Source organism: Anser anser (assembly GCF_964211835.1).
Source record: "Anser anser genome assembly, chromosome: 7".
NCBI lineage: Eukaryota > Metazoa > Chordata > Aves > Anseriformes > Anatidae > Anser > Anser anser.
Genome location: NC_139727.1, coordinates 27,013,108 through 27,027,109, shown reverse-complemented (window position 1 = coordinate 27,027,109; position 14,002 = coordinate 27,013,108). Strand labels below are relative to the sequence as shown.

The 14,002-nt window shown below is 65.4% G+C and overlaps 1 protein-coding gene across 2 annotated transcripts in view; it reads right to left on the bottom strand.

Annotated features, from left to right (window-relative positions):
* The window catches only part of SLIT1 (slit guidance ligand 1), a 46,333-nt gene that overhangs the window by 7,675 nt on the left and 24,656 nt on the right, over positions 1–14,002 (bottom strand). For both annotated transcript variants that reach the window (XM_083844013.1, XM_083844012.1), the window contains exons 5-22: positions 6,221–6,292; positions 6,019–6,090; positions 5,762–5,833; positions 5,362–5,525; positions 4,876–5,023; positions 4,292–4,363; positions 4,088–4,159; positions 3,912–3,983; positions 3,653–3,796; positions 3,366–3,529; positions 3,257–3,280; positions 2,760–2,904; positions 2,559–2,633; positions 2,202–2,345; positions 1,802–1,945; positions 1,442–1,608; positions 710–842; positions 23–91 (exon numbers count right to left, since the gene is read on the bottom strand). In XM_083844013.1, the coding sequence (XP_083700139.1) occupies positions 23–91; positions 710–842; positions 1,442–1,608; positions 1,802–1,945; positions 2,202–2,345; positions 2,559–2,633; positions 2,760–2,904; positions 3,257–3,280; positions 3,366–3,529; positions 3,653–3,796; positions 3,912–3,983; positions 4,088–4,159; positions 4,292–4,363; positions 4,876–5,023; positions 5,362–5,525; positions 5,762–5,833; positions 6,019–6,090; positions 6,221–6,292 (1,953 nt within the window). The remainder of the gene's footprint in view (positions 1–22; positions 92–709; positions 843–1,441; positions 1,609–1,801; positions 1,946–2,201; positions 2,346–2,558; positions 2,634–2,759; positions 2,905–3,256; positions 3,281–3,365; positions 3,530–3,652; positions 3,797–3,911; positions 3,984–4,087; positions 4,160–4,291; positions 4,364–4,875; positions 5,024–5,361; positions 5,526–5,761; positions 5,834–6,018; positions 6,091–6,220; positions 6,293–14,002) is intronic.

Below are 14,002 nucleotides of genomic sequence, written 5' to 3'. Positions count from 1 at the left end.
GCTCCTGCCCCTGGCTACTTACACGAGCTGCAGGTACTTGAAGGTGGAGAGCTGCCCGGGCACCTGGGTGAACTGGTTCCCATCCAGGTAGCTGAAGGGAGAAGGGAAGCACCTTGGGGTGGCCGAGAAGCACCCTCTGCCCTCCCACTTCTGCACGGAGCACCCCGCACAGGCTTTGGGCTGCAGGAGCACCCCCAGCACCACCTCCCTCCCTGCACCCACGGGGATCTCGGGGCCTCCCTGGCCGCCGGGGATCCGGGATGCAGATGCATTTGCACACCCACGGGCCCCACATGCGGGTCCCCGGGGGCAGTTCCCCAGCAGTGTGTGTGTGCGGGCAGACATGTGCTGCCTTTACACACCCGCCGCGAGCGTGGGCGGCCGTAACCACTCGCAAGGCATGTGTGAGAGAGGAGGATGCAGGGAGAGGAGGGGGGTGCGAGACAGAGCAGGGGTCTGGGGGGGTGTCATGCATATGCATGTGCACAGCCCGTGCGTGGGGCAGGCTGCTGGGGACCCTGTGCTGTGACAGCAGCCCTTGCACACCACCCTTGGTGGCCCTGAGGCTGCAGAGGGGCTCAGCACCGTGCTGGGGTAGCACCTGGGCACGGTCCCTTTGCCCCCAGCCAGGACAGGGGTGCACCCCGACCCCAGACACCCTGCAGCAGAGTGGTGGAGGAGGAAGGGAGACCCTCGATGTGGCACTCACAGCTCCGTGACGTTCTTGGGGATGCCCCTGGGCAGGGCCTTCAGGTGCTTGTTGCTGCAGCGGACCACGGTGTCGAGGCAGGTGCACTCCTGAGGGCACTGGGGCCGCGGGATGCAGCTCGTCTCCTCCTGACCTGCACGGGGCAAGGAGGAGCCACAGTGTCACCAGGACACGGTGTGGCATCCTGCAGCCACCACGTGAGGCTGGGCTCCGTGCCTTACACCTTCAGCACCCGCGCCCATCATCTCCCCTCGCCCCAAAGCAAGGGTGCAGCACCTGGGTGCACGCAGTCCTGCTCCTGCACCCAAACTGCCACCCCACCAGGATGGGTGCAAACAGACAGCTCAAGGCTGTCCCAATTTTTGCCATTTTCAAGCAAAATTGCAGTCATGGAGACTGCAGAGAGAAGGGCAAGCAGCAGCCCCAGGACGGCCGTGCGTTACCTAACCCCTCCAGGCAAGGCGCAGGATGCAACCCTTCGGGCTGCAACGAGTTGGAGGAGGACGATTCGTTTGTAAATATTTTCCAGAGGGCTGAAAAGCTGTTCTAATTTTTCTTTAAAAAGGGGCTTTTCTCTCGACACGCACGTTCCCTGCCTGCTCCCTCTGCCCAGCTCTGGGGCATCGTTAGGGGAGGGCACCAAGGGGCAGGGGGGGGACCCCAGCTCGCCGTGGGGTGCTGGTGGCTGGCACGGGACCGGGGACGGCGCTGGGACGGGAGGATGTGAGTTACCTTCCTCACACCTGAAGTCGGGGAAGGCCACGTCCTGCAGCGGGATCTGCCGGAGGAAGTCGGGGTTTTGGCACCGCGGGTTCCCCGTCACGATCTTCCTCTTGCGCAGCCAGTCCCCCAGCCAGGCCAGCTGGCAGTTGCAGTTGAAGGGGTTGGCGAGCAGGTTCCTGCACATGGGGGAAGCCGGGGGGGGCACCACCTGAGACCTGGGACAGCCCCCCCCGGGTCTGCTGCACCTCCTGCACCCCCGGTGCGACAGGGACAGCCGAAGGGCCAGGACCCCCATCCGCCTCCACCTCCCACCAAGTGGTCTGTGAGCACCCCCGGGGTGGGGGCAGCTCCCCGGGGCCCCCGACGTACAGCGTGGAGAGGGACTGCAGCGTGTCGAAGGCGCCCGGCGTGATGGTGCTGATCTGGTTGTCGTACAGCGAGAGCAGGCGCACGTTGCGCAGCCCCGTGAAGCTGTCGTTGTGGATGCAGCTGATGCGGTTGTTCCTCAGCATCCTGCGGGGGGATCAGGGCACCTAATAACCGTGCCCGGGCTGTGCACGCCTCAGGCAGGACCTGGGTGGCTGGAGAAGCCTCTGCCCACCCCCCAAGGGCTGTTGCTGACACCAGCCCCAGCTCTGGATACAGCCGGGGGCTGGGTACGGTGCTCCCGAGCTGGCCCCGCAGCGATGCCAACAGCACCAGGCTGGTGGCATGGGCAGGGGCAGAAGGAGCAGGGACATCCCCGTCCCCATGGTGGAGGGAGACTCACAGGGTCCTCAGCCCGTCCAGGCCCCTGAACATGCCGCTGCGCACCGACTCCAGCTGGTTGACGGTGAGGTGCAGCTCGCTGACGGACGCGGCCCCCTCGAATGCCCCATCCTCGATCTCCGACACCTTGTTGTTGCTGAGGTTGCTGCAGGGAGGAGGAAGCAGCAGGCTGGGACAGGGGGGCTCTGCCCTGGCTGCACCCCGAACCCTGCCACCTTGAGTCCCACTGAGCACCCCATGATGGCGGGGGTCCCTCGGGGGGGGGATGTGTCCCAATTTCACACCCCGACATCAGGACCCCATGCACCTTCCCACCCCCCAGGCACTCCCGGCAGGGCCGTGCCTGCCTGATCCTCACATTTTCTTCAGATGAGGAAGCTTCTTGAAGATGCCGGTGGCCTCCAGGACGGAGATTTCGTTGTTGTTCAAGCGCCTGGGGTGGGCAGCAGGGAAAAGAGCTCAGGAGATGGCTGCGAAGAGCCTGGCACAAACCGAACCCTCAGCGAAACCCGGCGCCGGTGAGGCTGCGGCCGCGGGAGGGGAGGGCAGCGGCTCTTACAGCTCGGCCGTGGACTGCGGGATGCGCTCCGGGATCTTGGTGAGCTTCAGGTTGGAGCACTCGACCACGCCGGACTCGCAGCGGCACTTCGGGGGGCAGACCACGTCGCTGTTGCACTCGCTGTTGAGCTGGTAGTCCTCCGTCCCTGCGCGAGGGCAGGGGCTCGGGGGCTGCACCCAGCCGGGTGCTGCTCTGGTCCTCCCGCACCCCAGCCAGTCCGAAATGTGCACCTATGGTCCCCTGTGTGCCCGACGGGGTGGGAGGATAGGGGACATTATCCGCAGGGACATTTGTCCTGGGAATGCGGGGTGCTGCACACAGAGCCCGTCTGCACCCGGAGCCATCTGTGCCCGTGGGGATAACGGCATGACTGAGGCTGCAATCCCTCCCGGCACCCAGTGCTTTTGGTAGCGCAGCACCCAGACCTCAGCAACCAGAAAACATGGGAAACGCAGGGCCAGGGCTCAGGGTCCTGCACGAGCACCACTGCCTCTTACCTGGGATGAAATACTGCTCCTTGGCTGCAGAAAGAAAAAGCACGTCAGCACCACCGAGCGCACGGCAGGGGACGGCGGGCTGCAGGAGGGGGACGAGGACGGCTCTCACCCGAGCAGCGAAACTTCTTGCTCTTGATCTGCCCGATGCGCTTGTTGGCCAGGCGCCGGGGGCTGGCGCAGCGGGCGCCGCTGGTCTCGATGGGGTTGGCGCGGAGGAAATCCGCCAGCCACTTCAGGTTGCAGTCGCAGACAAAGGGGTTCTGGGCCAGGTGCCTGCGCCAAGGGCAGCGGGTGACCGGCAGCCACCGGGGGGGGGGGGAGCACCTGCTGCCACCACACGGGGACCCCGCTGCGGCATCCCCCAGGACGCCGCCCCGCAGCCATGCGGGCACTCACAGGGTCTGGATGGCCCGCAGGGAGGTGAAGGTGCCCTTGGCCAGGCTCTGGATCTTGTTGTCGTAGAGCGAGAGCAGCGAGAGGTTCTGCAGGTCCTGGAAGGCGTCCGCCCGCACGCAGTTGATCTTGTTGGCGTTGAGGAGCCTGGCGGGGAAGGCAGGAGGTGAGGATGTGGCAAACCCTGAACCCCTGTGTGGTGCCACGGCCGACGGCACTGACGGCCCCAGTGTCCCCGCGGAGCATCCCACCGGAGCCTTACAGCAGCTGCAGGGCAAAAAGTCCCCCGAAGACGCCCTTGGGGAGGTCCGTGATCTTGTTGCCGTACAGCACCCTGGAGAAAAGGGGGGTGTGAGGGGTCGGGTGGGGGCAGCGCGGGGCAGCACCCGGGGGTGCCACCTCCACCCTGCGCCCCGTGCCCCCGGTGCGGGCACTCACAGCGAGTTCAGCGAGCGCAGCCCCTGGAAGGCGTCGGGGGCGATCTCCGAGATCTGGTTGTTGCTCAGGTCTCTGAAACCCAAAGGAACAAGGCGGCCTCACCCCATTTTGCTTTCACCCCATGCCCCCGTCCTTCCAGCTGGGGTCCTCCCAGCGGCGGCCTGAGGGGTGTGGGGTGCTGGAGCGGTCGGGGAGCACGCTTACATCCTCCGCAGCTTCTTGTACGGGGAGAAGGCACCGGGGGGGATGGACTTGATGCCGTTGAGCTCCAGGCGTCTGCAATAAAAAAGAGGAGAGGTGAGGGCTGCGGGGCTGGCTGAGCCCCAGCACCCCATGGACGGGCCGGGGGGGCTACAAGACCCCAGGCTTGCAATAAATCACCCCACCGGAGCAGCACTGGGGACAACTTGCAGCGTGTGGTCAGGGCTTTCTCCATCAGGGAGGGTGACACGGGGGGACCACACTGGTGGGGGGCACAGAGGGCAGGGGGCAGCATTGGGGGCCGGGGCAGCACCTCCTCCCCCCAGCAGCCTGGGTCTGGGGGCGCCGGCTGCCTCGCAGGCCTCGCATCCCAGCAGGGGCTTTGTGCCATAATTGGATTCCCCTAAGGAGATTATTTCTCTATTTACATTTTTAATGCAGCTAAATCCAGGGATGAACCTGGGCGGTGTGAGAGAAGGGCAAGGCCCGCTGCCCCGCAGGGGCACTCATCCCCATGTCCCCCCGCCTCCAGCCACCCCGTGCCGGCGGTGACTGCAGGGTCCCCGCCGCCGCGGCCCCGCACTCACATCTCCGTCATGGTCTCGGGCAGGTTGGCGGGGATGGCCGTCAGCCCCTTGCCCCGACAGTCCACGATGCCGTTGCTGCAAGTGCACATGGCCGGGCAGGAGCCGGAGGACAAGCTGCAGAGCTGGGCACGTGCCGCCTCCGTTTGTCCTGCCGGGGAAGCGGCCAGCACGGGGATTGCAAAGGGCTGGGACAGGAGGGTGGCACCGCCCCGGGAAGGGACCCTGGTGGCACGGAGCTACGGGTGCACAAGGTCCCGCTGTGCCCCAACCCCGTACAAAAGGCACGCAGCTCCGAGGGCACAGACTTACACCCCCTTGTCACAGCGACAGGGTGCAGGTGTCCCCGTGGTGTCCCCACACCAGGGCTGGAGCCCGTGGCGCGCATCTGAGCCCAGGCAGCGGAGGTGGGCTGAATCCACAGGGCAGACTTTGTGCCCCCCGTCCATATCCCCGCCCCGGTGCCCGCCGCCTCCCCGACCCCCTCACCGGAGCAGCTGAACTCATTCTTCTGGATCTCGGCCACGTTGAGGCCGCGGAGCTGGGCCGGAGCTGCGCACTGGGTGAAGAGCCCGATGGTGGGGCGCTGGCGGAGCCACTGCGACAGCCAGGCCAGGTGGCAGTCGCAGAAGAGGTGGTTGGAGTGCAGGCGGCTGCGGGCGGACGGGGGGTCAGCGGCTGTGGGATGCCCCCTGCCCACCAGACCGAGCTCTGGTGGCCCCAGTTTCCCCAACCCAAATGCCACTGGCACACAGAGAGGGTGCGGAGGCAGTCATGGGGAACCCGAGGGCATCTCCCCAGGTTGCCAAGGCCACCTCGCTTGGAGGGTGGCAGGGGTGTCCCCTCCAACCCCTCCGTCCCCTCCCGCCCCCACGGCCCCCACACTCACAAGGTCCGCAGCTTGGGCATGTGGTTGAAGCTGGACACGGGGATGGAAGTGATGTTGTTGTTGTTCAGGGTCCTGCAGGAAGGCAGAGGGGGGCAGGTCAGGGCGGCCAGGTCGTAAAGGGGAGCGTGAGATGGCCCAGGCGGCACCAAGCCCCTGGGAGCAGCAGCACCCACCCACTCCCCACTTTGGGGTGGATGGATGGAGAGGCGAGGGAGGGCATGTGGGCTGGGGACTGCAGCTGGCCCCTGGCCACTTACAGGACCTCCAGGCCCCGCAGGGCACGGAAAGCACCGTCCTCGATGCAGCTGATCTGGTTCTTGTCCAGTTGCCTACGGGAGAAAGCAGCAGGAGCGTTGCTGGGACAGCGCAGGGCCGCCGGCTGGCTCCCCGTACTGCCCGCTGCCCATCCGACCCCAAACTCCTCCGAGCCAGCCCGTGCCCGGCCCTGCTGCCACTCACAGGTTCTTGAGGTCGGTGGCCCCGCGGAAAGCTTTCCTGGGGATGGCCTGGATGAAGTTCTCGCTCAGGTCCCTGCGGGAGAAAGAGGCGGGAAGGAAAATGAGCGGTGACTGCACGACACGATGCTGCGCGGGATCAGTGTGTCCCCAGGTGGGGTCGTGGCATCCAGGGACGCCCAAGGGGCTCTGCACAACCAGAATTTGGCCCCCAGGGACCTGCAGCCCCACTGGCCACGCCGAGGTGACCCTGGCTCCATCCAGGGGGGCTGCATGTGGCTGGGGTTCCCTGGCACTGGTGTCCCCTGGCTCCAATGAGCAGAGCAGCAGGGCACAGCTCTGGGAAAACCCTCAGCACTTAAATACCCTGTGACTGCTATAATTACAGGTCCCTGGTGATTAACCGGTAATTACACTCGGTGGCTCCAACGGGCATTCCCATGGAGCCTGCCCCGCGCTTCAGAGGGCACCAATAATCAGGTCATTAATTTATCACCGTCCCTGCAATCACCCGCCCTGCGCACCAGGGGACTGGATGCCCTGCCTGCACCCAGGCTGGCTTTTAACAAGCGTGATGGCCAAAAACCTCACTGCAAAGTGGGCTCTGGGGGCAGCAGCTCAGCCCACCCCAACCTCAGGGTCCACCGCCACAGCAGGCAATGGGGACCTGGACACTGGGGAGTAAATTTGTGCCCCATGCTGCCATTCCCTCTGCCTCCCCGGGGTCCAGGAGCCCCTCAGCTCAGCAGACGCCTGCACTGCCTGCTCCCAGAGCCCCGCTTCAGCGTCCTTTGGGGCAGGAGGCCGAAACCTCCCTCGTGTTTCTCCACTCGCAGCACACGGCAGCCCCGGCGTGCCCGGGGAGTGAATCCCGGCGTCTGCCTGCAAGCTGCTCACTTCCAGCTCACGAGGCAAACGCGGCGAGAAGGTTGCAGAACTTACTCCGCGAGGCTTCTCCCCTTCACAGCTTTTCGTGGCAGGCACCGATGAGGTGCTGCCGCTCGGGGTACTGAAGCCAAGAGGGACAGACGCTGGATGCGAGGGTTTCAGCAAGGCCCCGGTGCCGCGCGCACGCTGCCGGCACGGTTACCCAGCTGACGACAACAGGACAAACACATGCTTTGCCTGCGGGATCCTCAGTCCCCGGCGTTAGAACAAGGCCCGGCCCCTTCCCTCCTGGTGTTTCGTCGCTCCCAGCTATGTTTGCTTTACACTTTGGCGCCGAGGAAACAGCAGATGGCACGGCTTCTCCTCGCTCCGCCGCACGGCTCCCCGCACCCTCGGCGGCTGTGCCAGCGCCACCTCGCACCCCTCTAACACCCTGTCTGTCCTTTCTGGTTTTGCTTCTAGGTTTTTTTCTAAGACCTCAAGTTCAGGAGCTCCTGGTTGCTGAACCCAGAAGATGCCCAAGCAGCCAGCCCGTCCACAGCTCCTCCGTCCCCTTGGCACGGGGACCACGCAGCTCCCTGCACGGTGAGGGCGCAGAGGGCTCTGATAGTCCTGGGGGTGCGAAGGGGGAGGATGAGGAGGGGTGGGCAGGCTGTGGGGCTGTGCAGCCTCCCTCCTGTGAGTGCCAGAGGGCAGAGTCAAATGCCTGCACTGCCCACAGCCTGGGTGAGCCCTCCGGGGGGGCTGCAGCCACCCGCTCACCCGAACCGGGAAGCTCGCACCTCCTACGCTCAGCGGGCACGGTCTGGCTCAGGCTCTCCGCAGCCTGTCTGCAAAGCAGGGCCCCTGCTTGCTCCCCAGGAACATTTCCACCCCTTCCTGGCCCAGCCCCATCGCGGACACCTTCTGTCCCCGCTCTCACCTCCTGGAGGGCTTTCTGGCCCAGCAGATGCCTGCTAATTAGCAGCCACCATCCCCAGCCCACGGCTGCGAGATGGGGAGGGCTCGTGCTTCACTTCCCCGTCTCCCAGCACCTTAACGGCCAGGCTCCTGGGCCAGGTGCTGACAGGTAGCACGCAGGACGTTGGTGTTTGAGCACCTGATGCAGCAGGTCGGGATTTTGGAGACTCACCTACTTGGATCTCATCCCCCAAAACGCGAGGGGGATAACGCTGCCCTGTCGCGCCCACGGTGCTGGCCGGTGCGACACGAGGACGTGCCGCGGGGCAGGCGGTGCCCTCGCAGCAGGGCACGGGGGGGACGAGCCGGGAGCCCCGGCGCGGTGCCAGGCGGGGGGCGCGGCCCCCTCGGGGCTGGCAGGGGCTCGGCAGCGGGAGCCAACCCCCCAGCGCGCCGCCCTGCCCAGCGCTTAGCGGGGCGCCCGAGCAAAAACTGTTCGACATCACTTCCCAGTGGGGAGCCCACTCAGGCAAACAAACCCCGGCAGCCTTAATCTCCGCCGCCAGAGCCCGGCGGGCGGGAGGGGGCCGCAGCGGCCAGGCGGGGAGGCCAAGGCTGTCACCACGCTCCCATTCTCCCGGCTAATCCCGACTTCACACTTTAACCTGATTGAGCCTTGTTTGGAGAGCTGGCTCCCCGTGCGCCGCGAGGGGATTAGGGCCGGGCGCAGCGGGGAGGTAATCGCTTCCTAGTGGTGCCGGCCCCGTGTCCTCCGAGCCCCCCGCCGCCTGCCAAGCGTGCTGGCAGGGCCTGGCAGCCCCCAACACGGTGCTCCCCGTGCTGCAGCTCCCTGCAGTGGGCAGCCCGGCTTGGCAGCATCCGCCGGGGCGAGCGGGGTAAATACTGGGGGGGTCCCCCCCCTGTGGTGGGGTGCTGTGCTGGGTGAGACCTTGCCGGAGGAGTCAAGTGAGGGCCATGGCGCTATTAAGCAATGCGGTGTCCCCACACAAGCTGTTTGTCCCAGGGCAGAGGGACAGACAGCATGTCCCTTCTCCGCAATTTGCTCGAGGTAGCGGTGAGCCTGTGATGCTGCGAGGATGCGGTGCCCGAGGAGAAGTGTCCCGGCCCCCCCGGGGAGCTGCTGCTGCTGGGGACAGATGTCCTGCAGCTGCGCTAGCAGGGAGCTGGGGGACCGAGGCAGTGTTTTGCCCACCGTGCCACCCACCCCTGGCCCCACCTCAGGTTCGCGCTCCCGCAGTGTGAGCATTACGTCAGGCTGTTCGATTTTTAATGGGCTCCGCCAGCCCAGCTGCCATGCTGGCCGAGGGGGACGGGGCAGACCGCCCTCCTGCATCGTCCCTGCCTCAAAGTGCCACCCCCGAGGTCACCGGGAGCCTGCTGCCACCAACCAGGGTGAGGGAGGAGAGGCACAGTCCCCCAGGAATGACTGCGGAGGGACAGCGAACCCGGGGTCACCCCGATGCTGGCACTCCCCCGCCCAGCCGCAGCAGGGTCCCCGCTCCAATCTCTGCCTGTCCCTGCCCCTGCTGGGGTCCCAGGGGCTGCTCCTGCCGCGGTTCAAGGGCGAGCAGCTGGCTGCTGCGAGGAGCATCCAGCCTCTGCGCCGCGGCACAGCCCTCCCGCGAGCCGGCCCCACTGGCAGCCGGAGCGAGCGCTTCATCAGGCGGCCCCAGCCGCCAACAATTATGTGCTGAGTAAATCGATGGGATATAATTGGACTATTAAGATCTCATTATCCTCCTGGCTCCCGGTGCCGCAGCTCGCGGCGCGCTGGGGAGACCGTGACCTGCAGCCAGAGAGACTGCCGCCCGACCTGCGCAGCCGGAGGGGCACCGGGGACAGGGCGCACGGGGCCACTTCCATCACCTGCTGCCGCACCGCCTCTGGGGGTGATCCCTGCACCCCAACACAGGGCCCGGACCTGGTCCCACTGCCCCAGGAGCCAGGCAGATCTGGGCTGCGGGACAGTCCTTGCAAAGGGACGGGAGGATGGCGCACGTCGGCGGGCAGGATGGGGCGCTAGGTCATGGCCACCGAGGTCCAGCCAACTGCAGGTAGACATTTCCCTCAGGGGAGCTGCCCCATCCCCAGCTGGGGCTCTTTGCAGCGGTGTTTCTTTGTACCTCAGCACCAGGGAAAGCAGCAGACCTGAGCTCATTCTTGCCAGACCCATATATATATAGAGAGAGAGACCAAACAATCCTTTGCCAGAGCAAGGCAACGCGCTGCTAAACATCGCAACGTTACGTACCCCAAACCACACACCTCAGCCACATAAGCCTGATCAAGAAATTCTAATTTAGACGTGGCACGGGGTGAAGGTGCAAAGCCTCCCGCTGCTCTGCTGCCCTGAGAGGCTCACGGAGCCCACGCTGCCCCCAGCCCCACCGCCTGCCCTCCCGGGGCACGCAGGCGCTGCACAACCCGTTGCAGCCGGAGAGCTGTGTCGCTCGGACGGCCGAGCAGAGCGCGGGCAAGAGCAGGTCCCGCGTGGGCTGCGCTGCACGTCCAGAGCCACGGGGCTCTGCTCGGCGGGGAGGGATATTGTGGTAACAGGAGGAGCTGGCCAAGGAAAAGAGGGGAGGGTGGGCGGGAGGCGGAGGGGGAATAAAGCATCTGCCACCCACCCTGGAGCCTCTTCAGAGAGGGAAACAAGTTAAAAGCGGCAGCTCTAATGGAAACACAAGTGAAATAACAAGCTGCAAACCCCGCGTGCCTGTCGCCGCCCCCTCCCCACGCCGTCCCTTTGTTCCAGAAACCTCGTTAGCTGCGGGAAGGGGAGCGGACGCCAGGCCCGGGCATCGCCACCCGCTCCCTGGCACACCAAAACAACTCGAGGGAGTGACAGCGCCTGCCCCAGCACCGCTGCCTGCAGAGGGACCTGCCGCGTGGCTGAGACTGCCCGGGCTCCAGCAGACGGATGGATATGTGAGGGCTTTTCACCACCTCCACATCCCTTCCACCCTGCAAGCTTGCTCTCCTCCCTCCTTCCATGCTTTTGCTTCTGTCTTGTCCTCTAGAAGCAGGAACCCCCTGCAAAAACCTCCACGAAGGTGTGGTTTTCTGCCAGCTCCCCCAGTGCCCGCTTTCCCTGCAGCCTGCCGCCCCGGAGCACCGCATTTCACGTTTGCATCGCCCGCTGCTGGGTCACACGAGGCTCTGCCTGCGAGCAGGCGGGCAGCAGCAGCACGCACAGCGTGACCTCCGTCGCTGCCATGGGGCCGAGAGGGGCTCGGGCAGCAGCTGAAGCACCTGCACAGCCCTGCGGTGGTCAGCACAGGGTCAGTCCCTCCTCACCCCGTCACGACCCCGTGCACCGAGGCCAGCTGGACCCTGCTGGGTGCCAGTGCTGTGCCATGCCGGGAGCAATGCCGGGCTGCAGCCCTGCGGGATGGGGAACTCGCATCCTCCAGCACACAGCGTGCGCTGTCTGCCACCAGCTCACGGCAGCAGAGACACCCCGACTCCATGCAGCAACGCTCCTCCAAAGTGCAAATGAAAAAGCAAATAGCTCTCCTGCCCGGCCAGCCCCGGCGCTGCGGGGAGCTGGCTGCACCTCTCATTAGCGGGCTTGTCCCGAGGTTTGCTGAGCTCAGAGCTAATTGACACCCAGCCTCTGAGGCTCTTAATTGTTAATAAGTGTGAAGCCGGCCCTGCCGACCCTCCTGGATTCCTCCGAGGTGTGAATGAGGCTGAGCCAAGCCGAGAATCCAGTCCCGGCTGTCCCAGCCTGGCCAGGAGAGGTGCGAGGCTGCCCAGGGGCTCGCACCCTGCAGCTCCCGGGATGGGATGGCAGCTCCAAACCCTGCTCCCAGCTCCGGCACGGGCTGAAGCAAATTCCCTCTGCCCTGCAGGATGCTCTGGAACCGACGCTGAACTCCACGAGAGCCAGCTGGAGTTACGTGGTGAGATGCCCTGCGAGTTGGCAGTCAGGGGACGTGTCAGCGGGACAGCTCAGATCCTGCTCAGCAGCTGGAAAAAGAGATTTCACACAGCGCTGGGAGGGAACAGCCCTGATAGGAGAGGGTGCGAGGGGAGAGGCAATGCCCTCACCCCGGTGGCACTGCTCCCAGGTGGGTCTGGGGGGCAGCACCCGGCGGTGGCCGTGCCAGAGGGGACGGGGACGGGAGCCGTGCTGGCTCCCCGCGGAGGAGCGCTCCGTGAAGCCCCTGGCACCGAAACACCACGAAAGCCTCTGCCTGCTGCAGGCAGTGCAGCTGCAGCCCTCCGGCCACCAAACATTCCCACCCACGAACCTCCTCCTGCGTTCGACCCCTCCTCCTTGTTTTGGGGAAACAAACGAGGTGCCAGGAGCACGCCTGGGTGCTCCCAGTGCCTCTCCCCTCATCCCCACACGTGGAGCAGCAGCGGGCACAAGCAGCACCCTGCAAGGCACTGAGCCCCCTGCATGCAGCCCGCGGGTGCCTGGGGGTCTCGCGCAGCCCGTCAGCCTCACAGCGATGCAGCAGCTCCTGTCCCTCTGTAAGCTGCCACGGGGTTAGTTAGCTTTGAGGTTAGCGGTGCGTGGCCTGTCTTTGCTCCGAACGCATCTCACGTCAGGTCCGGGCACCCCAAGAGCCCGCAGCTGGCTCCGAGGTGGGGCACAGCCTCGCAGACGTGCCTGGATGGCCGGGCTCCAGGTTATCCGTGCGTCCAGTTTGCTCTGACAGCCCCACAAGAAGCTGACAAGCGGAGGCTGTGCGTTCCCCAGGAGGTCGCTACAACTGCAGGCGTTTCACAGAGGCTGAGCAGCTCGCTGCCATCACCTGCGCTGTGCCAGAGCACGCAGCTCACAGGGGGTCCCAGAGAAAAAGGCACGCACGCTGCTACCGCTTCTCCTCCGTGCCCATCTCTGCCGCGTTACGCATCCCTGGCCGCATTTCAAACAGCTCAAGCGGGGATTGCGGTGCAGGTTCCAGCTGAGAGAAGGGGACCGGGGTGCGCAGGATGGGACCTAGCACCAGAGAGGTGTGCTCACGGGGCTGCACCGCTCCCCAAAGTCCTGTGTGTGCTGCTGGCCCGCGCTGCGTGTGCAGGTGTTGCCACCGGCACCCAGCGCAGTGGCCCCGGTCTCCTTGGCACACCGGTGGCTCGCTGCCCATGGCCCTAGGACCCAGGGAGAGGAGGCGCCGAGGCTGATTGCCCCTGGCAGAGTGGGCCTGGCGGGTTTATTTTTAACAGTTCTGATTGAAGCTGGTTTCCTGCTGACATTAACACTCCTGCATCATTATCGGCTCCCCGGCTCCCAACCGCCAGGATTAAAGCGGGGATGAAGTCCCCGAGCGGCGGGGTCCTGGCCGCATACCCTGCAGAGGGAGGATGCCCAGGCAGGCAGTTCTGGCAGCTGCCCAGAGAGAGGTGAGGGGCATCGGTGGCAGGCTGCAGGGCTGGCACCACAGGATGCACGGCAGGCAGTGCTCACACACACGGGAACCGTCCCCGTGCAGCCTTGGGACGGCGGCACCCGCCCTGGGTGTTGCTTGCCCGGGCCAGCAGCCAGGTCCCGGTTCCAGGCACGGTCCCATTTCGGCACCCCCCGGCTCCTGGAGGAGTGCACGGGGCAGGGGTCGCAGCCCCTTTATTTTCAGGCTGGGCAATGCAATGCGGAGCGGGTACCAGGGATCCCTGGGGGGCAGAGCTGGGTGCTCAGAGCTGAAAACCTTTTTTTTTTTCTTTCCCTAAGAAACAGTCAAATTCCAATGCATGTGGGCTAAAAATACACCCCAGTCTGCCAAGGACTCTGCCCGCTCCTACATCTCTTGGATGATTCACATTTTGTCGGATTCCAAGATTAAAAATACCAGGGTTTGGAGACAAGCACGTCTCAAGAAGGTGTCAGAGCCTGGCGGGAAGCAGCAGCAGCCCTGAGCTGCGAGGGGGCACGGCCTGATCCTGCCACGGCCTGATCCTGGCACACTGCAGCACCTCGCCTGTCCCCACCTTGCCCACAGCAGCCAGGGCAACCCCGCTGTGCACC